Raw genomic sequence first — 24,808 nt, 5'->3', positions numbered from 1 at the left:
AAATATTTCAAAGTCACAAGAAAACAAACAGATCCATTTATAACAGGGAGTACCTTAAAGCGGTGTTCACATCGATCTTACTATGAGTATCTCATTTTTGACAAGAATTAAAGAAATTCTACATGATGATTTAAACATTTAATAATATAAAGACTATTTACCAATAGAAACAAGTAAAATTTAAACTTAAAAAACAGAATTTCCGTCTTTGAGAAAAAGTTTGGCGCATGTGACGTGATGATAACTCCAAAGAATTTTTCTCACCAATCATTGTGAATGTTCTTTAAAAAAACAAAGATCCTATATTTTTAATTTTATTATAACTATAAAAATGCATTTTGAACTGCATTTATCTTTATCTTTCTCTTTTTTTTCTTATATCTCCACACTCAATTTAATGTGATGTCGATGTATGTATTGTACACCTACTTCATTTATATTAAAATTTTTACATTATGTGCTTTCACTGGTAATTTTTGTTTGTGTAATTTCTATTTAAACAGCACATACTAAACAATCATCATAAAATGAACAAAAAAGGAAATGCCCTCAAGTTCCTCAATCAAACAAAAAAAAAAGTTCTATTAAATAAAAATGAATTAAAAAAGATATATACTTGTTTAAATTATGTATGTTCAGTTGTAAATATTAGTACGTATACATAAAGCATATATTTAAATGCATTTTGTACACTAATGTGTCTAAACAGGGCCGTTTTGTAAATTTGACAGCAAAATTAGGCGAAAGAGGCGCGAATATGCAGCTGCTTTTTTTTTTAAATAACCGCAAATGTCAATTGTACTTTGACATTTGTGAACTAAACAGGTCCAAAATAAACGTCAAAATAGCATTAATTGATAGTTTTAAATATATTCTAGTGTTCATAATTTGTAAACGATGGCCTAATACATATGTTTCTAACAGATGTCTCTTTGGTTAGTTGTGCTAAACTTAAATAAATAAACTAGGTGGCGCAACAGTCCGTAGAGAACCAAGGTCTAGTGACTTACAACTCTCAACCATTCCTGTGTGCTAGTACCTAATTGCAGGAATGGAGGGGACCTACAGTTTATATGCCGAAACCGTGAGTAAAACTTTAGGTGGGACAGACAGGGATCGAACCCAAGACCTCTCGCATGACAATCCAACGTACTAACCATAATGCCAGGAGTACTAGTTGTGCTAAACTTAAGCAATACAATATCCTCGTCAAGTTGAAATTAGTTGTTTCGAACTTCTTATGTCAAAACGAATAGAGTCATCAGAATTTAATGATAAAGTCTACAAATTTGGTTTTAGACTTAAGTTACAATTTTTTTTCATAATTTAACGATAGTTAACGAAACTGTCAAGTCTAATGTCATATATGACTTTATACGTGCTTGGTGAGGAACGTCGTTTAAGATGACTTTTGAGTTTCGTTAAGTATATTGCATTTTTCAGGAGAGTGTATTTGACAAAGGTATTGAAGCGATGTTCAAAGCGTAATCTATTCACAAGGCTAGTGAAAGGCGCTAAAGTTTGTAGCTCCCTCTATGTCTATGATCAAGTAGATTTTTGTCTTCTATATAAATATGTGATTAATATGTGTGTATACATTTTTTATTATACACTTCTTATCCCATTTACACCATACAATTTCGCCATTATTGAAAAGAGATATAAGTATTTATATAGAAAAAAAGCTATCATTGCAATAAAGCGAGCAGATAAATGCAAGAGAAAACATTGAAGTGAAGAATATATTTTTTATAGTAGTGATGGTTTGGCCAGCATCATCATCAGACAAACCATTAAAAAGAGGGAAAATAAAAAAAAAAAAATGTGAAGAAACTAGAAACAAAAAAGAGGTGAGAAAGCATCACTGAACCACACCCGAGACAATTGCATTTTTTCCTACGTTCGATGGAAACGGGCATCATTTTCAGCGGGGGTGACCATATAGTATAGATTTATGGTACTCTTTTTAGATGTTTTTTTTTGTCTATGTGGTATTTGTTGTTTTGTCAGCCATGTTGAATTGTTGGTTTCTGTTTTAAAATTTTCTTTCCCTGTTTAATTGTTTGACCATTGTCTCATCAAAGAAATTTCACCGTTAAATTTCAAAATGGCTGAAAGATAATTATATGAAGCTGTCATTTGAGTTGCAATAAGCACATCTGTCAATTTGAGTGCTTCCAAGTTACAAGAAATACATTTTTATTTTATTTTATTTGAATATATATAAAATTATTTATGGTCTTTTAATAAAAAAAAAATTAACATGTTTTTAGTTTGTTAGCTGTCATTGTCTAAGATCAATCAAAGGTATAATTGAATTTTTCGTATAAAAACACTTCAACTTATCTGTGACATTTTTAAGAATGATAAGGGGATACATAATGCTCACACGAATAAAGGAGAAGAATTATATTTATAGATATTTTATTTTACCAAAATATAAAAAAGGCCTTTAGTTGTTTGTTTTTATAAAGGTGGCTTTGTCACAGATCAGTTTCTTTTCGTTAACAGAAATTGCTTTCACGTTACATATTTATAGCTGATTTTTGTCGGCGCACAAGCCACACCTACCCTGAAAATCCAGCTCGAGGGACCATAATTTGCTTGCACCTTGTAATTTAAATAATAATTAGTTTTGTCATGCTAAAAAGCAGATAACATCAAATTAATGTTGTATAATTTTAATACACATTTCAAAAGCAATCAAATTAATTGAATACTTTAATCGACTTAGGTTTGTGAAAATTATTAATTTTTCCAAATCCCAAATTGCAATGAAAACTTGCTTATCTTAACCTAAACTCCAGACGCATCTTATGTAGGTACGTATATAAGAGAATTTATATAAAAATTGAAATGCATTTTCCACAAAATTTTCCATCTACAGCTATGGCCAAAATAATAAGAACACTCAACACGATTGGCTACTTTTATTTGATGTTACGTTTGTTCTGTGTCGAATAAGTATATTATATTTTGAGAGGATAGAGTATTATGTTAACTTTAAATTCCAACAGTTATTACAGGGAATTATCAATTTATTTATTATTTTCAACCGAAAGTTATTAATTTAATATAAAAAAACCTGGCCATAAAAATAAGAACACTTTGACAAAATAGTAAATATACACCGTTTTAATATTTTCAAAAACAAATTTTAATTTTTTTTTTAATTTAGTTGCTTAATACTTAGTTTTAAACCCTTTATTTAAAATGACAGAGGTTATTCGACGACTCATAGAGCCTATCAATCTTTGGTATACTTCAGGTGGGATTGAATACCAAACTTCCTGTACAAACTTCCACAAATCGGATTTGTTTGATGGATGCCGCTTGCTTACTTCAATTTTGAGGTAGTTCCACAAGTTTTCAATGAGATTCAAATCCGGAGACTGCGAAGGCCAGGGCAAAACATCAATTTCATTTTCTTCAAACCATCGTTTTGTTAATTTTGCTGAGTGCTTGGGGTCGTTATCCTGTTGGAATCGCCACTTTAAGGGCATATTTTCTTCTGCCCATGGTAGCATTGTGTCTCTCAAAATCCCAACATAAGTTTCCTTTGTCATTGTTCCATCGATGAGAAACACTGGGCCTACTCCCCACGAAGAAAAACAACCCCATATCATCAGACTTCCACCTCCATGTTTCACAGTCGGCTTGGTGTATCGTGGATTGTACGCTTCACCTTTTGGGCGACGAACAAACTGTTTTCCATCCATTCCAAAGAGGTTGATTTTTGTTTCGTCACTCCACAACACATTTTGCCACTGTTTAACTTCTTTCAGTGGATCATAGGGCATGTGGAACATTTTGGCAAAGGCCAGGCGCTTCTTTATATGAACTGGTTTTAATAATGGAACCTTTCTTGGTGATCGAGCTGGTAACTTTGCCTCAAGCAAAACTCTCCGGATTGTCCTGGAACTTATTTCCACAGCAGTCTCATGAGTTAGGTCACGTGACGACATAAAAGGATTTTCCTTAGCTTTTCTTACCAAGGCCCTTTTGTCTTTTTCTGACAATTTTGATGGGCGACCTCTAGTTTCAATAGTTTTTCTTGGTTGTAACGCTTGAAAAACCATTGTAGAGGAGCATTTGAGTATTCTGGCAATACTCCGAATTGACTCACCCTGCTAACGCAACACCAAAATAGCTTGACGCTGAGATTCCGAGCAATGCTTATTTTTTCCCATAACGTTTTTCAATAAAATAAAATTATTTTAGTTATAAGTAATTAAATAATAGAACTTTGTTACTTACATATTTTTTTTCATGTGAAGTCTTAATTGCAAAACTTTTAAATTTTTTTCTTGATTGTTCTTATTTTTTTGGCCAGACAGATATAGCACAGTGAACAAATGAATTGCAACTGAACGCATTGTTCTTTGTTTTAATTAATACAAAATATATATAACTAAAGAGAATAAAAATAACAGTTATTTTACAACAGTTGTTGTTTACTTCTCTAAAATGAAAGCGTTATTTTTGTTGTTTTATTCAAACGTTGTAACCGTTCTTATTATTTTGGCCATAGCTGTATGTAAGATTGAAGGTAAATATTTACAAAATGGAAAAAGCTCTTTCTCCACATATTTACAACGAACTTTTGTCACTGCAGCAGTTGCATTTTCCTTAGAAATTCGATTTTTCTTCTTTTTTTTGTATTTCTATGTATGTGCAATGTGCAGGTCTATATACCTATACCCTATAATAAATCTCTCCGAAACGCAGTTCCGACTATTCTTTCTCGTTCTTCTTAACTTTCAAATAGAAAACGCATTAAAATTATGTATGCAGCTCCTTCTATGTACCTACATAGGTAAAGAAGAAAAAAGAAAAAGGCAACCCATATACTACATGCACAGGCAAAGGCTAAAGCTAAAGCAAAAGCAAATGCAAAAGCAGAATCACACAACAGCAGCGCAGAGCATATGCCTATATTTATTATGTACTTTTTTTTTGGGAGAGAGTGCAAAACCTTTAACCAAAAACTGATATTTTCAAACTACCTTCAACATCCGACTTTATATTTCTACTGAAGGTACTATATCCTATACCCATTTCAACTTTCACCCAACCCATCCAAATTAAACAATACGAAAACGAATGAATGTACGACACCACTACAGCTCATCATTCTGGCCTTACTTTTATACACAACATTCCATCCCTTTTCTACTTTTCACTCATATAGAGGGTATACCTACATACCTAGACCCACAACAGCTATAGTTGTTGGAAAAATCTTTAACGCCTAAATATGTAAGCTTTACACATAAACATTCAAACCAATCCTTCGTCTTTTTCTCTTTAACCCCTGCCCTTCACACATTTAACTGGAGCTGGCCACCCTACACACTCTACACTCTACACTCTACACTCTACACCCTCCACCCACCATCAGCTTTCAAAATCCACACCAAACCCCAAGTTAAGCCTCACCAACATTCAGTACACACAAATGTAACCCGAAAACTATGACGATGATGGCGATGGCTATGACGATGGCGGTGCAACGGAAGTGAAATGGCTATGGGAAAACGTTTTCCCTTTAATTTCCTGAGTTGAAATTCTTCTTTTTTCACTTGTTTTTTAGCTAAACTAGGCGAGAGACTCTTCTCGAAATCGGTAGGAGAAAATTTTAGGTTTGTTTGCCATCACTTTTAAAGCATCCTCGGCACCCCATCATACACAACACAACATAACACAACACATCACACAACAGCAACATCATCCGTTTCGCCTTACAGCAAAAACAGTTAAAAAAAAATATCCTTCCTCGATGACTCTCTTGAGCTTTATAAAGCTCACAGTGTGGGGCATAACTGAACTGGAGTGAATTGCAAAACAAAACGACAACAACAACAACAAAAAAATAACCTGAACCAACCATGAATAAAATTCTTCTTATGTATCCTCCTCTTCATCTCTCTTATACCAACCCACCCACCCTTCATCATCATCATCACCATCGCCACCTCCTTCCACCCACCACAAAAATCACACAAAAGTCGCACATTCTTGCTCACAATAATATAAATTATTGTGAATTATTCATAATCTATTTTGGTATTATGACATTTCTACGGATATAATATGCCTCATGGATTTATTCAGGAGGTATTTATCAATTTTGTTTGATTATATAAAATATGCCTACATAACATAAATATAAATGTATACCATATAATATGAAGCTATCAAAAGTTCTTGACATTATTTAACTCAGCTCAGAGACTCTTAGAAGAGAATTTAATTATTTCTAATAAATTAAATAAGCAATCAGAATTCAATTTAATCCAAACATTAATCATTCAAATTAAATGATTTGGAAATCTTGATGCTTTGTTGACTTAAGTTTGAGGTTTTAAAGACAAGAAAGTACTAGATTTTATTGTTGCAGTAAAATAAATGAATTTAAATTGTGAAGAAAATTGTTTTTGTGGACTTGAACTTGATTTTTGTTATAAAAGCAGAACCAAGGCCAGAACAATTCTACAAATAATCAAATGAATCTATACCCGTATATTGCACTGAATGATTTCATTCTAATTTGACAGTTTTTGTTTGAACGTCACTTGGTATGAAAGCAGAAAAGAAAGGTTTATTTTTTGATTCTGAATATCTGGGATTTCTTGTTCTTGCAATTTCATGTTGAAAAATTATTTTAACAGAACTTGGGATAAGAATTTATAGAACAGAGATCCAGAGTAAGGGAACAGTCCTAAAATTCACAACATTTTGACAGCAAGAAAATCAAATTTAACCCATCGCAAAATAATTAAACTTAATTGTACATGATACAATGGAATGTTGTGTCTATCTTTTTTGTACTTCATTTAGATAGAACAAAATTCCATTTTTGTATTTTAAACGTCTCTTAGCAAACCTGTATTTTTCCTATTTGGCTTAAAAACAGAACGCATAAGAACTATGAATTCTTCAAATAGGTACTGTAGTGGTTGTAAGAAAACAAAAAAGTTGTGGTGGTTTGTGGAGTTTTGTATTTTTACCATCGCGTAACTTGCTTGATTAAAGCTCACAATGTGTGAAATATAAATGCAAAGATCAAAAAGATGGTACATAGGAATGTATTTTGACAGTTCTCTTCAGGTTTTGTTTTATTATATTCCAACTATTAGATTTTGAAAAAATATATGAAAATAGAGTCTCTATGTAAAAAGGAACATAATTTAATGATACTGTTTTTTAATAATGGGTGTGTTTGCCAACCCAAACAAGCTCAATGTGACAGCTTAAGTGTCAAAACTGAAGTATGGAGGATTGATAAGGAAAATGGCGTGCACATCTGTACAGTGAAGAAATTAAAGAATCAAGGGAAAATAACGCATTCAGGAATGGACCGTTTGAATTGTTCAAAGCGAACCTTGAGTTTAGAATTTTGACCGATTCTTGATTGCTTAATTCTTCTACTCTACTAAGCCCTTAAAACGCATTTTTTTGTGATAAGCCAATAAAAACCCTTTATGATTAAATATTGAGATGAAGAATGAACATCAGAGGAGGGAAAACACAAAAAAAAAAAGAAAAGTTATAAAACACAAAGTTACACATCAATATTCTATGAAATAAGCTGCAGTATTTTATCAAGGCAGTAAAAGTAGACGATGTCGACGACGACGTCAGAACTGCGGAGCGGCAGAGGTTTTTTGTAGATATAGGCATCAGAACAAAGAATTTTTTATCTGCAGAGATCTGCAGAAAACCACTTTTTTATTAATTTTTTTTTTACACAGGACACTATATGCAGCTTATACAATGGGGGCCAAACATATAAAGTGGGTTGCTATGCTATATTCCAGGGGGATGTTTATAGTGTATTTATGTGATGCGATGATGTGCACCGCGAAATGCATCCCGGAGCTGCATACAAACAATTCTATGTACTCGAAGGTTATTCAGATACATATACATACATATATGATGATATGATGTATGTAGGTGCTCTCAGCACATTCTCCAATTTAACAAAAAAAAAATAGAAGAAAAAAGTATTTTTCATATCTATGATCTCTACTCTCTCTCGGTGAATCTTTGTTTTGTAATAAATGGAATTATGTATTTAAAAAAACCGTTCATAAAACCAATAAACCGTATGTTTCCATTTAATTAATATTTGTTTTAATAGCTCAAGAACGATTACACTGATTTCTATGATGTCTTATTTGGTGGTTTCGTATCCACCCAGAACTGCAGACTTCATCCATATGTTTGTAAATCTGAATTTGATCTGTCAGAATAATAATAAAAAAAACACACAAATAGAAGAAAGTTTTGTGAAAATCAAGTGTTAAAATTAACTTAGCAAAAATAACTGACTAAAACTAATAAAATGGACAATTTTCAAGAAGAAACGGCAAGAAAACATCTGGAAATTGAAGTTCTTTAAAAAAAAGTTCGTTTAACAAGTGCTTCAAGAGGGGGGTTCGTTCGTAGACTACTACATTAACATTTGGTGTTAAAGCGAGCTTAAAACTCGCCTATATTCTTTTCATACCTGAATCGAGTTGAAATGAGCTTGATTCACCTCGATTCCGGTCGGGGATCGGTGTCGAGTCAAAATTTGCGAAAAAAACCTGTGTGAAAAAGTTGGTTTTACAGATAATGCGTTATGGTCTGTTTATTTGCATGTTTGTGTACAAAAAATATAGTTTAGTTTTAATCAAATTACAAAAAAAAATGGACATGGAGTAGGTAGCATATTTTTATAATGTGCGGAACTAATCAGTTTTTCATTGTTTAAAACGAATCAAACTATCTCACTTGCACTTCACACAACGAAAACGTACATCGAAAACGTCGAAACACCAGTTGCAAAAAGATTTGTTTAATCTAAACTAAGATAAAGCTTTGATGGAAACATAGCAAAACTGATTTTTTTTTCAATTGTTTTCTCTTGCAAAATAAGAACAGTTTGTCCATTTTCATTAACAAAACTAAATAATATCAAGAGGAACAGATTGATTTTTTTCCCCAATGGAAAACACATGATTCCAAATGCACAACTACTCAACGAACACAGCCATCGAGATACAAATGCAATATCAATCGTACCAACATTTGAGAACGAAATCACATAAGATCCATTCGACACTCGTATAAATGTCAAAAATCTATCCATAGTAAGAATCTACTCTAACTTTTATCGGTGTTATTCATACTGTGGATATTGTTTTTGTTATTCGTGTAAAATTCTACCATACTATGGATAAATTTTTCAACAAAACATGGGTAATCACTAAATAATTTACAGCAGGGAAATTATATAACAATGGCGTATACACATTTTTATTTTTGTATTTGTATTAAATAAAAGTCCGTTTACTTTTTTGTGGAGTTTTGAAATTAATCACATTACTTCTTCCATTAAAGAGGGGCAGAAAGCCTGCCTTCAATAATTTCCATGTTAAACATGATTGTAAAAACACTATTAAACTGTCAAAAGGTTTCATAAGCAAATTTCATAAACAAGAAAACGGATCCCTACTTTACCTAATGCCAGTTCGAATTAAGTGATATGAGAAGAAATTAGATGGTCGATTCACAATAATTATTGACATCAAGTTGTGTGTGTTTTCTGGCATTGGTTAATTTTCATCTGACTATATACATGCACTTCTGACAATCATACAAGCTTGCGTTAAAAATGGCCCAAACAATAAAGTATTTTGCTAAATTAATTTATTTGAAGAATGGCAAATAATTTTTAATCAACGTATCTGTAAATTTAAGAAATGTCAAATTAAAACTGACACGTGCCGGCCGCCATTTGTAAATATTATAGCTCCATAGCATGAGTTCTATTTCTTAATAATAATTTTTGACATACCTAACATTCCGAGAACTGTCACTTCAAGTCAAGTGTCAAATTTAACAAGTTTTGCGAACATATCACCCAAAAAGTCAATTTGCTAAACAGTTACTACAGAAGGACTTATTATAAGGGGGTTGGTGGGTAAAGAAATGATATATTTAAAGTTTTGGGCACGCATGACCGTTGACAGTTCTACTGCCTACTTTACAGTGTTGTAATAACACGAAAAACAAATCACCCTTAACAATATAGGGAATGGAGGGGGAAGGGGTTAGCAAAAATAAAGTTAACCACTAAGGACATTCATATTCAGCATATCCCAAGTATACACATACCTACATATATGTATCAGTAGCTTGTTTTCTATACGCCAATTTTACAAGAGCTCTACATGGGAGTTATAGAGAATTTGTTAAAAAGAAACAAAAAGAAATAAAATCTCTGTGAAAGAATGAAAAAAACTCATACAACACCCAACTTCGTCGTCGTCGTCGGTCGGTTGCCGTCCATGTCATTGGCAGTTAAATAACTGCAACAACGTGAAAGCACCACAATAATATTGGAATCCAAAAATATATTAATATCCATTAGATACTTTTTCTTTTTGGTTGTTGTTGTTTTTTTGTTATTATATTTTTCTTTTTAAATACTACTAGATATATGTATGTTTGCATGTAGATATGTAAGTAGGCATAGATATATTTGTATCTATACAACTTCTGTGTAGGTTGGTTTTGGTTTTTGTCGTCAAGCGCTTGACGTTTGCTTAGATATTGTGGCGATGATGGTATGAATTGAATAGGTAGCTATATGGATAGAAAAAAAGGAATAAAATTCATGTAAAAATATGCCACGACTCGCGGAGAAGTCTAGTATACCAAAATGAATAAATGTGTTGTTGTTGTTTCGTGTAGAATATACATAAATACCATATATCTTTGCTTTGGTTTTTACTTATAAACTTATGCACACAAATTCACCTTAGATAGGAACGTATGTATGTAAATAGATATATATCGCTTTAGATAGAAACACCAACCAACGTCATCATCATCATCAGGGTGCTGGCTGGTTTTGTTGTGCAGACATATCTAGATATCACTTGCTATAAGTATCTACCTTCCTATATCCAGGTCTACCTACCTACCTACATACCTATCTATCCATACCTATTACGTATGCGATGCGATGCGGTGCGACAACAGCGACGCGACGGCCGGCAGTGGCATTGTGGCAACAGCAGCAGCGATAGCGAATGAATTTCGAATTTCATGTACAATTTCGCAGATTTTAAGCGAATTTCTCGGTTCGATTTGAACGGAATTTGTGTGTCTTTGCAAAGTCAGAAAAATGAGTTGGCACACGAAGAAGTGAAGTATGGTATGAAGTATTGGGTTAGGATGGAGAAGGAGCAGGGAGATTGGGTCGGGTCTCGCTCGGCTCTTATGGCTCTCGGTTGGACGTTTGGAGAAGAAAAAGAAGATGGAGGAGGGGCAGCGCAATATAGGGAATAGACGGAGAGTCATACAATGGCGACGACAGCTCGATGGTTATACACAAAACTCAAATGAAAAAACAACTAGATAGATATCCATCTATCTATCTATCTATACATATTCGTAAACCTATAGAAGAAGAAGAGCAATAAGAAAAAAAAAAGTTTTTTATGCAGCAAAATAGGAAGACAAAAAAAATAAAACTCAATTTTAACATTTGTATAAAATATACATGTATGTAGGTATGTATGTATGTTTATTTGAACAATTTACATATAGACAAAAAGTGTTTTGTACCTACATTTTGCAAGTACCTACCTACATATAGATGGATATTTTTTTTTTATTTATATGTCATCATCAAATCTATGGAAGATAACGGAAAAAAATCAAAATGGCTGCGGTTGTTTTTTTTGTTCCTTCTTCTACTACTCATGATGTACCCATGTATCTACCTATCTACAAGCTTGCAATCATTTCATGGATGCAAAGCAAAATCTGAATTAATAAAAATTGTCTGTATATCTTCTTTTATTTGTTTTTGTATATTTTGTATATATGTACGTAATGATGTATCAATTTAATTTGTTTTATACTACTCCCGTTTTTTTGTTTTTTTCTGTTTTTTATTCTTATGCATTTTTTCAAGATGAGTTTTTAGTCTTTGTTTGCTTTTTTCACCAACCATCAACCTCTTTTCCTCTTTCCTCTTGATATGATTTTTATAAAACAGATACGTATGTATCTAGATACTTTTGAAATTTTTTTTTAAGTTAGTGCGACGATGCAACTAAATATGTCGCACTTTATTTCAATCGAAAACTTACCCTATACATTCATATTCAAACATATCTATATAGTTATACGTTCATATATGTAAAATTAAAAAATGGCTGACTGCAGTTGTTGTATAGATGTTGAATGCCTTTTATTTGTTTTTTTTTTTTTTTTTAATTTTTCTGTCCGCTATATTGCTCCTCATTCTTTCTCCCCAATGACGGACAATATAAATGAGTTGGGGCTAAAGTAAAGTAGGTATACATATATTTATGTATATACAATTCATAGATATAATATAACAGAAAATAAACAGGAAAAAAGAATTCACTTATCACTCTTTGACTAAATGCACCGATTGTGAATAGTCCCTATAGTCAAACAGTCAATATACCGGTATTATTCTCCATGACCATGTTTTATATGAGGGTCTATAGATACGATCACAATATATGAATAGCGGTAAGCAGCAATGGTTGTTCTTGTTATAATATCAAAAGCCTTTTAGAAAATCAAGGCAAATATTATAGCAAGTGAAGGGTATTAAAACCACATTTCAGCCATTAGTGTATTATTTGTACTTATTCAATCTCAATAGTTCTCGGATTTGTATATTGAAACGTTATTTTAGCACTTTAGTAAACTTTAGTCATAATAACTTCACTTAAGTCACTCAATTCATTTTAATAAGAAAGTTGGGACCTACAATTGTTTAATTATTAAAAGTATGTAAAGGGTTTCCAATAAGAGGTTTGATTTGTAGTAGTATGTTCAACTGTGAATTTTTAAGCTTTCAGTTTTTGACATTTGATAAGTGTCTTACCAGAAATGGAATAAAAGCAGCAAAATTATTAAAATTCACTACAACATGTCAAATTTTTACTTCGGAGACTTCCTTACCGAGCAGCATTGTGTCATTTGGGTGTCGGAAAGTCAATGAATAAGTGTTAAAAATGAGAATAGTGCAACTGTTATGGATTGTGCTACAGAGCTATGAATAGTAATATTTTATTTTAATAAATAATTTAAAATCATGAAAAATGATTATACAAATTAACCAGCATGGTGTTCAAATATGCGTTTCGCCCCTTGTAATGCTTGGGCTCATCATTTATTCCCAAAATTTGAAGATATTGATGTGAAAGACGTTTATTTATTAAGTGCTAAGCAAATAGTGCAATGGCAATTATGTAAGAAAAGATTCCTGACCGAAATATTTCTCGGCCTTATCTTTGACCTTTGTTGGGAGTTGTAAGCCTTATTTCTGACCTTTGTTGGGAGTTGTAAGTCACTAGGCCCTAGTTCTTAACGGACTGTTGCGGCAACCCAATTTATTAACTTCCCAAAGGAAGTTATTGTAATGGGTCCGATTTGTCCAATTGAAAATTTTGACATTTTTCGACGTTTCAGGGTCCCTAGAGTCGAAATAAGAGATTTTTAGACGTTTTTTTCGTCCTCCATAGCTCAAGAACCAGGAGAGATATCGATTTTAAATAAATTTTGTTATACAGATAATAAGGCAGAAAGATGCAGAAAGGGCTCTCAAGAAAATTGCGTGGGTGGTTTTTTTTACCATAGCAGTTTGAAAAAAAGGTGAACATTTTGGTTAAACCTAAATATCTCACGAACCAAAAACGGTAGAGACTTGAATTAAATTTAATATAATATATTGTAACGTGATACCAAACAGGTATATTTTTTGAAAAAAATCAACATAACGGTTTTTTTTTATAAATCAAAAAAACTGAAAAAAAAATTTGTCACGTCTAAAATTTTACGACCAAAATATGTTTTCATCTCTAAAACAATTTTGTGCAACGAAGAATAATGTTTTTGACATCTGATAAAATTTAAAAAAAAATCGAATTGACAGTTTTAAAAAATAGAAATCTAAAAAAAAAACATTACTTAAACTTGCTAAAAATTGAATATCGATTCAAATATCTTTTCAAAAACTTGAAATTTAGGCTTCAAACTTATTTTATTTTACAAGAAATATTGTTGTCAACATCCTGCGAAATGTTGAGAAAAATCGAATTGACAGTTTTTTTACAAAAAATAAAAACCTAAACAAAAAATAAATAAAAGTTGGTAAAAATTGATTTTCGACTCAAATATCTTTTCAAAACTTTGAGATCTTGGATTTAATTTACTTTTATCTTTCAAAAAATATTGTTGTCAACATTCAGTAAATTTAAAAAAAAAAATCGAATTGACAGTTTTTTTTACAAAAAATTCAAAAACGAAAAAAAATTAACAAAAGTTGGTAAAAAATGATTTTCGGCTCAAATATCTTTTCAAACATTTAAGATAATAGATCCAACTAATTTTTGATTATACGAATAATTGATTTCAACATTAGGACAAATTTTGAGAAAAATCGAATTGACAGTTTTTTTTACAAAAAATAAAAACCTAAAAAAAAATTAATACAAGTTGGTAAAAATTGATTTTCGACTCAAATATCTTTTCAAAACTTTGATATATTGGCTTTAATTTACTTTTATCTTTCAAAAAATATTGTTGTCAACATTCAGTCAAATTTTGAAAAAAAAACGAATTGACAGTTTTTGTACAAAAAATTAAAAACCTAAAAAAATTTTTACAAAAGTTGGTAAAAATTGATTTTCGACTCAAATATCTTTTCAAAAATTGTAGATATTGGCTTTAAACTACTTGTATCTTTCAAAAAATATTGTTTTCAACATTCAGTAAAATTTTGAAAAAAATCGAATTGACAGTTTTTGCATAGAAAATTAAAAATCTAAAAAAAATTTACAAAACTTGGTAAAAATTTACTTTCGACTCAAATAGCTTTTCAAAACTTAAAAATATTGGCTTCAAACTTATTTTATTTCACAGAAAATATTGTTTTCGATATTCATTAATTTTTATATAAAAATCCAACAGTCCGTTTTTTCATAAAAAATAAAATCTACAAAAAATAATACGCAACTTTGGTAAAAATTGATACGAGTACATATAGACAAACTTTTAAGCAATACAAATCGATAGACGGGATGGGAAGTTATCAGTGTGGGTTGCATCCCAGCCTCTTTTTTTTATTACTGTCCGTGAAATAAGGCCAAGTGAAATAATTCCAACATTTAAAAGTTGGCCTAATTGCACTTTACAAAAATGAAATAATGCTAAATTGTTTTGAGAAATAAGAACAACTTATTTTTACGGTAAGGTATGTAACCCCCTGCAACCCCCCTGCATGGGAAAACTATACAATTTGGGGTAGGGGCAAGGTTAAGGGCATGCAAAGTTTCTTTGACAAACGAATTTGTCCCTATTTCATTCTGTTAAAGTGTAATAAGAACAACTGTTAAAAATTGGCTTAAAAATTTAATTTTTTTTTAATTTTCGGTAAGTAAATATTTTACTTTTTAAAGTTTTAAGTATTTTTAACAAACTAGTAAACAATTAATAAATATTGGCTCAAAAATAAACAATGGGACGGTCAAGACACTGCACCGAAGCAATTCGAAAACTTATTCAAAAACTGCGTTTGGAGGGAAAAACCTACCAAAATATTCCAGACATCCTAGGCTGCTCAGCAAAAAAGGTCAGTAACACCTTAAAATGGCAAAATAAATCGAAAACGTGAGGCCCAAAAAGGATGGCTACTGTAAGAACTGACAAAAAAATTGTTCAGTTAGCAAAACAGAACCCTTCCATAGGCTCTAGAAAAATAAGAAATGGACTTCAACTGTCTGTTATGAATAAAATATTTCAGTTTGTTGTTAGAAGTTTAATGAAATATATCAAAACGTTGATCTTGAAGGCCTTTTTGTTTTATTTAGAGAGCACTGCTATTTTTATGAACACAACTGAAGGTAAAATTGTTGTAAATAGTCTCTAAATGTTTCAAAAGAAGTGATTTCGAACAAAAAGGAACAAATTTTAAAATAATTTAACAGACCATTTCCATTTTGTATAATCTTAAACCAAATGCTCAAATACAATTTATTATTTTTGCTTAATTCTAAAGCTTTCAAAGACTTAAAGATTCCCTAAAAATAAATATACATATATTAAAAATAAAAACAAATCCACTGTGCTTTTTTTTAAAAACTTTCAAAACTCATACCTTCTTAAAACTTCTGTTTTATTTAAAGAATAACAACCCCAACCAAATTTAAAAAAAAATACAAAATGTCACGCTAAGTTTAAGTAGGAAGGAAGCTTGGTTTGGCAGATAGGTAGCTATTCTCCATACCTGAGACCATAAAAAGGTTATAAGAACAAAAAAGTTTCTACTTACATAATATCGAATCATTTCTGGGGATTTTTTTTTGTATATTTTTTTGTTTTTGTTTTTCTTTCTTATTTACACAATTACGCAAATCAAATTGAAAGTTCAAATCTTACCTGAAAAGAAACAAAGAAGAGTAAATATAAGTATGTGTATGTACAAAAAACTAATTAGATTTGTTGTTGTATCTATCTTCTTAAAGTTAATAATATATACAGCTAGAATAAGTTATGTATGTAGAATAAAATATAAGTAAAGAAAGGTATGAACATAAGGACATACAAAAAAAAAAAAAGCTTTTTGAATTAATTGCATCGCAATTTCAACCCTAGAAAAACCCCAACAATAACCAACCCGTGCTCAAACACAACTCGCACATCGCACATCAACCTATATACATACGTATACCCTTAAACTTTCCACAAAACTTGCCAAAGAAAAGATGAGAAGGCATAGAAAATACAAAAAAAAAAAAACAGAAAAAAGAAAATATAACTCTTTCACAGAATGTACCTACACACAAAAAGCAACCCTTGAAGGAGAAAAATCTTACACGCTTCTCTTTAAAAATGAAAGAACGATATAACAAAATTTTCCAGGAACCTTTAAGTTTTTCAACATCACTACTACCATCAACGACCAGTTATATCCATACACCAAACCACCCCAACCTTCGCCGCGCCACAGTTCGAACGTAGAGGACAACGACGACAACAACAAGCGCCCACCAACCATCCTTCAACCCCAAAACTCCTACCCCAAACCCAACCCCAACCCATTCCCAAACTCAAACCAAAACCCCCACGACACTGATGTTATGAAGAGAAGAAAAAGAAAAAAGGCAACTGTTATGCATGAAATGTATCTATCTATAGGAGGGTTCTTAAGGCCAGGCTCGAACTCAAAACCTACCCTACCCCCCCCCCCCCCCCCCTCCCATAAAATCAGTATCCCCAATCACTGACAAAATATGAGCGCAAGAAAAAAAAAACAAACATAAAAATATAAGAAAACAAAACAAAGTTAAAAGAAGAAAGAAAAAAGGTGTGTGGAAAGGAAATGACATAGAACGGGGCGAATGAACACAATAAAAGATTATCCTCTTTGTCCTCGTCGCCCTCCTCCTCCTCCTACTCATTATCAGTGCGCCACCCTGTAGAATAATCGGGCGCGGTTGGGTTTGTTTGTATAAAGGTGACAGTAATGGTGACAACTGACTCTAGGACGCCTCCATCTATGATGACGTGGCAACAAAACTCACTCAACTTTTTCACCGCATCTCACGGTGGTTACCGGTTGAATATATCTATCCACATTATCTCTAAAAACAAGAAGCATAAGACACAAAAAAAAAGCTTAAATATACAAAATTTTATATTTATAACCAAAGTGTCTAAGTCCCGTATAGTGTAAAAAATAAACACAATCATAGAAAATATTTATGAAAAAGAAAAGAAATTTCCAACAATTTCCCCCACTCTCACTTTTTTCACACATGCCCGCAACGCAACACTAACTGACAGTCAAACGTCATCATACGAAACGAACGACCAACTCCAACTTGCCTTTTCACACTCACACTCATTACAAAACGAATTAATAAACAAAATCAACTTCGTTTACTGCTCGTCTTAACTTTACCTCATTTTTATACCCCATAGAATAATTTGCATGGATTATGTAGCTTGTAGCTTGTAGCTCATAGCATGAAGCTCAACAAAGAACATCACAATAGCAAAAAAGGAACAAAAAAAAAAAGAGAGAAGAAAATTACTTGTTTTATACTCTTACAAACCCCCTGTAAAAAGCGAGAGGGAAGAAACAAGGACGAACTTACATCGCGCACAGCAACAACAACAACAACAAAAATAAAGGATATATGATTGGTTTGGCACATGACATCGAATGTGGTTGATGATGGTGAAAAAAAAAACAAAAATTAAGTGTTGGCAAAATGCATTTATGTATCAACTTGACAAGTTACACGTGAAGAAGTGAACAACACGAGAACGATCGATAACCAAACGGGAAGGAATGAAAATAATAATTATTAAATTTTCTATCTCTCTCTCCACCATACACGGGGTTAAGGGAGATTTTTATTTAACCTTAATTTGACATCCTCAACAAACAACGACCAAAGACCGATGATGACGACGCGAACTTATATTTTGTATGTAAGAATTTTTGTGGCAAGTAAAAATAAAAACAAGATGACTGCCTACATTCGTTCGTTCTCAGAATTTGTATTCCTTGTTTCACTAAAAACAGGTGAAATTTTGTAAAAGTTTGAAATTCTGTTAGTTTATTTGTTTTCCTGGAATTCTAAACGGGAAAGTTTGACATTTAATAGAAAAATTAAGGGAGCGGTGGTATTTACTGTCATGGTTTTCTTAGAATATTTAAATAGGACCTGCATTTTTGAGGCACATGTATACATATCAATCGATTTTGTTGTTCCTTATTTCTGTAAAAAAAAGTGTTACATTCGTAACATAAACATTTACGTAAAGAATGTATTTGCGAAAGCGAACAAAGTTATATTATGTGTCATTAACGTAACATGTTTAAATTCAAAATCGTCATATTTTTTATACACTTAAGTTATTTTTTGTCACCTGAAAAATCATTTATTCCAACTAGAAATGTATGCGATGCACGAAATTATATACACACATACATATCTCTATTTAAAAATCGATGTCATTAACGTAACGTAAGTTTGGATTTTTGTTCGTATTTCGTGAGTCTTATTTTGCAAACTTTATATTTGATTGAGAATTTGGAAGGAAGTGTCAAGTTATATTTTTAACTTCTCATAGGAAGTTATTGTAATGGGTCCGATTTGTCAAATTGGAAATTTTGACATTTCTCGACGTTTCAAAGAAAGATGTCTGAGCTTGCGGGTGTACGTACGTTCCTAAGTCCGTACGTTCGTGACGTTTTTTTCGTTCTCCATAGCTCAAGAACCAGAAGAGATATCGATTTCAAATAAATTTTGTTATACAGATAATAAAGCAAAAAGATGCAGAAAGGGCTCTCAAGAAAATTGCGTGGATGGTTTTTTTACCATAGCAGTTTGAAAAAAAGGTGAACATTTTGGTTAACCCTAAATATCTTACGAACCAAAATCGCTAGAGACTTGAATTAAATTTTATATAATATATTGTAACGTGATACCAAACAGGTATATTTTTTGAAAAAAATCAATACAACGTTTTTTTTTTATAAATCAATAAAACTGAAAAAAAAAATTGTCACCTCCAAAATTTTACGACTAAAATATGATTTCATCTCCAAAACAATTTTGTGCAGCGAAGAATAAAGTCTTTGACATCTGATAAAATTTTGATAAAAATCGAATTGACAGTTTTTTTTATAAAAAATAAAAACCTAAAAAAAAAAATATTAAAAGTTGGTAAAAATTGATTTTCGACTTAAATATCTTTTCAAAAATTTGAGATAATAGCTTATAACTAATTTTAACTTATAAGAAATATTCTTTTTAACATTAGAACACATTTTTAGAAAAATCGAATGGACAGATTTTTTACAAAAAATAAAAACCTAAAAAAAATTAATAAAAGTTGGTAAAAATTGATTTTCGACTAAAATTTTTTTTTCCAAACTTTGAGATATTGTCTTTAACTTACTTTTATCTTTCAAAAAATATTGTTGTCAACATTCAGTAAAATTTTGAAAAAATCGAATTGACAGGTTTTTTTACAAAAAATTAAAAACCGAAAAAAAATTAACAAAAGTTGGTAAAAATTGATTTTCGACTCAAATATCTTTTCAAAAATTTTAGATACTAGCTTCTAACTAATTTTATCTTATAACAAATATTGTTTTCAATATTCCATAAAATTTTGAAAAAATCGAATTGACAGTTTTTTTTACAAAAAATTAAAAACCGAAAAAAAATTAACAAAAGTTGGTAAAAATTGATTTTCGACTCAAATATCTTTTCAAAAATTTGAAATATTGGCTTCAAACAAATTTTATCTTTCAAAAAATATTGTTGTCAACATTCAGTAAAATTTTGAAAAAAATCAAACTGACAGTTTTTGTACAAAAAATTGAAAACCTAAAAAAAAATTAACAAAAGTTGGTAAAAATTGATTTTCGAATAAAATATCTTTTCAAAACTTTGAAATATTGGATTTAAACTGCCTTTATCTTTCAAAAAATATTGTTGTCAACATTCAGTAAGATTTTGAAAAAAATCAAATTGATAGTTTTTGTACAAAAAATTAAAAACCTAAAAAAAAATTAACAAAAGTTGGCAAAAATTGATTTTCGACTCAAATATCCTTTCAAAAATTTGGTAAATATTGATACGAGTACATATAGACAAACTTTTAAGCAAGACAAATCGACAGACGGGATGGGAAGTTATCAGTGTGGGTGGCATCCCAGCATCTTTATAGAATTTTGCACATAACTCAAAGCTTAATTTTTGTATCTTCTTTTAGGTTTGACCGTAAAATTTTATTTGAATTGATAAATTGACTTGAAGTCTCATACAAAATCTTAAGTCTACGTCACTTTCTTAACAGTTTGGAATTTTAAAACTTGTATGCAAATTAAATTGAGTTTTAAATGGTATACTGAGTCTAATAGAGTAATTGGAAGTCAATGTCATTAACGTAACATTAAATGCTTCTAAAATTCAGGCTCGGAGTCTGTTCTTATAACTTTACAAGCTCTACACTTTTAACTTGTTTCGAGTCTTAATACCTAAAACTTTATTAACCTTCAATTATGGTAAATTCGAAACATAAAATTTAAAGTTTGTGTCTTCAACGTAACAAGCTACAAGTTTAAAGTTTTTAACAAAACTTTTTTACCTAATCAAAATTTGGGGTCACTTTTATAACAGGTTGGAATTTAAAATCCTCGTAATTTAATTGTTTGTGTTTTTCAAATCTTTCTAAAAAATCCAATTTGAAGTCGATACCACTAATGTTACAGGGTGGAATTTCAAAACGTCACGTATTTCATATGGATTTTCCAAATTTAATTAAAATTTGAAGGGCGGTTTAATAAAAATTAGACCTCATCATGGATTTTTCAATTTCTTTAAAGAATTTACTTTAGTATTATATAAATTTTGTAAAAGTCAGTTAAAGTTTTTAAATTTTTTTGTTCAGAAACATGAAGTAAAACAATGAAATTTAGAGGCCTAATCTGACTTCAATATGGACCTTATGACTTTTGTTATGCATACAAATAATGAGTGTAAATTGTGTTTTGGCACTGACTTTAAGATCAAACTGACCTCTACTGACACATCTTTTCTGACTCTCGTAATTAATACCGATTAGTGTGTAAATCTTTGGGAGCTCAAGGAATCTTCTGAAGCTGTAATTTTCATATCTAGTAATCGATATTGGACAAGTCGGAAAAGTTAAAAGAAAAAGAAGTCCTTGGAAGTTGATACCTTTGTAAGTGTTGAAATAGGTGCTGCCAGCACAAGGAAATATAGTGTACATATTTCCGCCACGAAATGAAAGAAGTATAAATGAACTTTTTACAAATCTTTCGAAACAAAAAGTACACTCATTTCATGAGATAAGCAGCGAAATAAAGATTCAGGACACATATCTACATATAACTTCGTTCCCAGGTGTAAATATGTATATAAAGGAAGAAATCATTGTGATTTTTTTTCAAGATAAATTCTTTCATGTATTTGCACCTTTTCTTTTAAGTCTTTTTTTTTGTTGTGTTACTTTAAACCATACTTTTCATCCAGCCACACCCAAATTTAATATGTATTTTCTTTTAAACCGATAAAATAGAACTCTCGCGGCGTTGTACATCTCTACCTACCTACCTACCTACCTATACTTATACTACTTGAAAAGCGCACACAATACCCATCACCCATCACTCCCACCCACCCACGCGACAAAAGAACAAAAATAAAATGTTCATTTTCGTCCTTGTACATAATGTATTAAAAAACGAGTACTCAATGTATAGCTACATACATATATTAATATAAGTATGTACATAGGAATATATTATGTACATATATAAATATATGTATGTAGGTAGGTAGATAGATATAGATGAAACGAAACGAAACGAAAATTTTCAACCTTTTGCAATGTCCTTCGCAACAAATATCCTCTTTAACCGAATGTTTCCGAAAATTTTCACGAATATACTATACAACAACGTAGATATATCTGGGAAAAATCTAATAAAATCCACCACCATCACTTTACCGACAAAAGCAAAATCTCCCCCACCTCCTACCGCTACCCTCATCCCCTCTAACTCCCTCCCTTTTGAACTCACCACCAATACAGAGATAGAAGACCACCACCACCTTCGGTTCCCATCCCCCTCATCAGTCGTCAACATCGTCGTCGTCGTCGCAGTTAAAGTTGCGGCACTGCGATACGAACGATGATGGCATGAGCGCGGTGTCAAGGATGAAAGAGGACGGACGAAACAGAACAAATATGCACAAAGGATAAAACGTATTGGGGATATCACATACAAAATGTCGAGGAAACAGCGAGCATTCGTGATGTGTCCGGGTCCGCATGCACACACAACACATTTCACATCTCACACATCTCACAATCTCATACCCATATCCTTGCTTATGTTACGCTTAAGCTTACGTATAACCATATAGTTATCCAACGGATTTGATGAAGCACATACCAACTCAGAATAGCAGAAACTAAGCTCAATCATCTAAGTGGTATAAAAATGAGCTTCAACCCTGGATCCGGATTGTTGATGATGATAAAAGGGATGGGGCGGTTTTATATTCTGTTCTCGTACTCGCTACTAGGCACTTGGTACTCCCTACTCGGTAGCCGAGAGAAAAGTGGTTCCATGATGTTATTTACAACTATGATGGAGGCCACTATACTCTCTATACCCTATGATGGCAAATCCACCATCAAGCATCCTAGTATGGGAAGGTAGGTGGTTCAATTAATTGAAACGAAACAATGTACCTAACCTAACCATGTTAACCAACAACCTACATAGGTATAAAGTATAGGCATCCCCGCAGCATATAGCGGCCCTTTAAGTCTCCTCAAATTCTTCTTGTTCTTCTTCTTCAAGCAGTCAGTTACCTAAATCCTTGAATCTCCCACAACCACTTGGGCGGGTAATGTTTGCGTTGGAGACATAGAATATTAATAAGATTTCAAAGGAGAGCTCGCTTAAGGATTTCTCGTATCTGAAATTTGTATGAGTGTGTTGCTGTGTATAAGTGTGTGTATACGATATATTTCTTCTTTTTTTTTAGCTCAGTTTCTGTATATTCTGAATCATCATCACCACCAAACCAAAACAGAGTGAGCGACCCAAAAACATATCCAACCCTGTCTCACTCCTCTTACCTCCACCCTAAACTCAACTCAACTCAACTCAATTCAACTTAACTCAGCTGCTGCTGCTTCTGCTGCTGGTGCTGTTGTTATATTGCTGCTCCCAAAGCTATAACTCGTGCGACTCCTTCTCCCTATGGGGCATAAATGGCAAATCAATATCTGAATTTCAATGTTCAAATGAAAGATAAACCAATATAAAGCCATCCGGCCGGAGCTCCAACTTATTTAAATATGGCTGAAACAACAAACACACTTCTGGCCGACTACTCTTTCCCGGGATTCGATTTTCCAACGAAAAGCATATGTGTATCAATGCCGCAAACACACATATTCATATATCTATATCTATATCTATATTATTTTATACTTATACAACATATTATAGTGAAGTGCAAAGGACGAAGACGACAGCAGCAGAAGCGCCATCATCAGAGCTCCCATATGTATCTACAGTATAGTAGAGAATGTATGTAGGAACATCATCATCATACAAAGTTACCCATAACAACCCAACCAAATGGAACCATAAAGTGTACAACACCACCTCTAGATGTATACTTTATATCTATATGTAACTAAGTTCGTCCTGTGTCGTGTGTCACAGATAGATAGATAGATATACAAAACAATAGGCATAAAGGTTGGTGAGAATATATATCTATATTCGTATAAAGTATAGATAGAGAGAGAGAAGGGTTTATTGCATAAGTCCCCAAAAACTTGATAAAATAGTATTATCCACAAATACACACGTTTTAAGTGGTATTAATCAGGCAGACAATTGAAAGCAAATTTCTAGGATATACACAGCCAAGAGTCGCATATCTATTATCTACACACATACATACTATACATTATATCTCGTCCTGCCTCGTTCGTAATAGCACCGCCATCATCATGTATTTGTGATTGGCGAACTTTGAGAGACCGCTCTCATTTAGGATAATCAATTTTCATGCTCGTTGTTCGTAAATTCCGACTACGAGATGATTTGATCGGAAGGTATGAGAATTTTCGAGAGAACATCAATTGATTAGATACATCTTCTGGTAGCAATTAAGCAATTGGACTA

At 31.9% G+C, this 24,808-nt stretch overlaps 1 protein-coding gene across 13 annotated transcripts in view; it reads right to left on the bottom strand.

Annotated features, from left to right (window-relative positions):
- Nucleotides 1-24,808, bottom strand: part of LOC129944690 (serine/threonine-protein kinase tousled-like 1-B) — a 251,720-nt gene that overhangs the window by 22,535 nt on the left and 204,377 nt on the right. For 2 of the 13 annotated variants that reach the window (XM_056054307.1, XM_056054309.1), the window contains one exon: nucleotides 16,376-16,482. The exons of the other annotated variants lie outside the window; for them this stretch is intronic. In XM_056054307.1, the coding sequence (XP_055910282.1) occupies nucleotides 16,376-16,390 (15 nt within the window). In that variant the 5' untranslated portion in view covers nucleotides 16,391-16,482. The remainder of the gene's footprint in view (nucleotides 1-16,375; nucleotides 16,483-24,808) is intronic. 13 annotated transcript variants of the gene reach the window in all.

This window comes from Eupeodes corollae, chromosome 2 (assembly GCF_945859685.1).
Source record: "Eupeodes corollae chromosome 2, idEupCoro1.1, whole genome shotgun sequence".
Lineage (NCBI taxonomy): Eukaryota > Metazoa > Arthropoda > Insecta > Diptera > Syrphidae > Eupeodes > Eupeodes corollae.
Note: the sequence above shows the minus strand (reverse complement) of the source record. Positions and strands in the feature narration are given on the sequence as shown.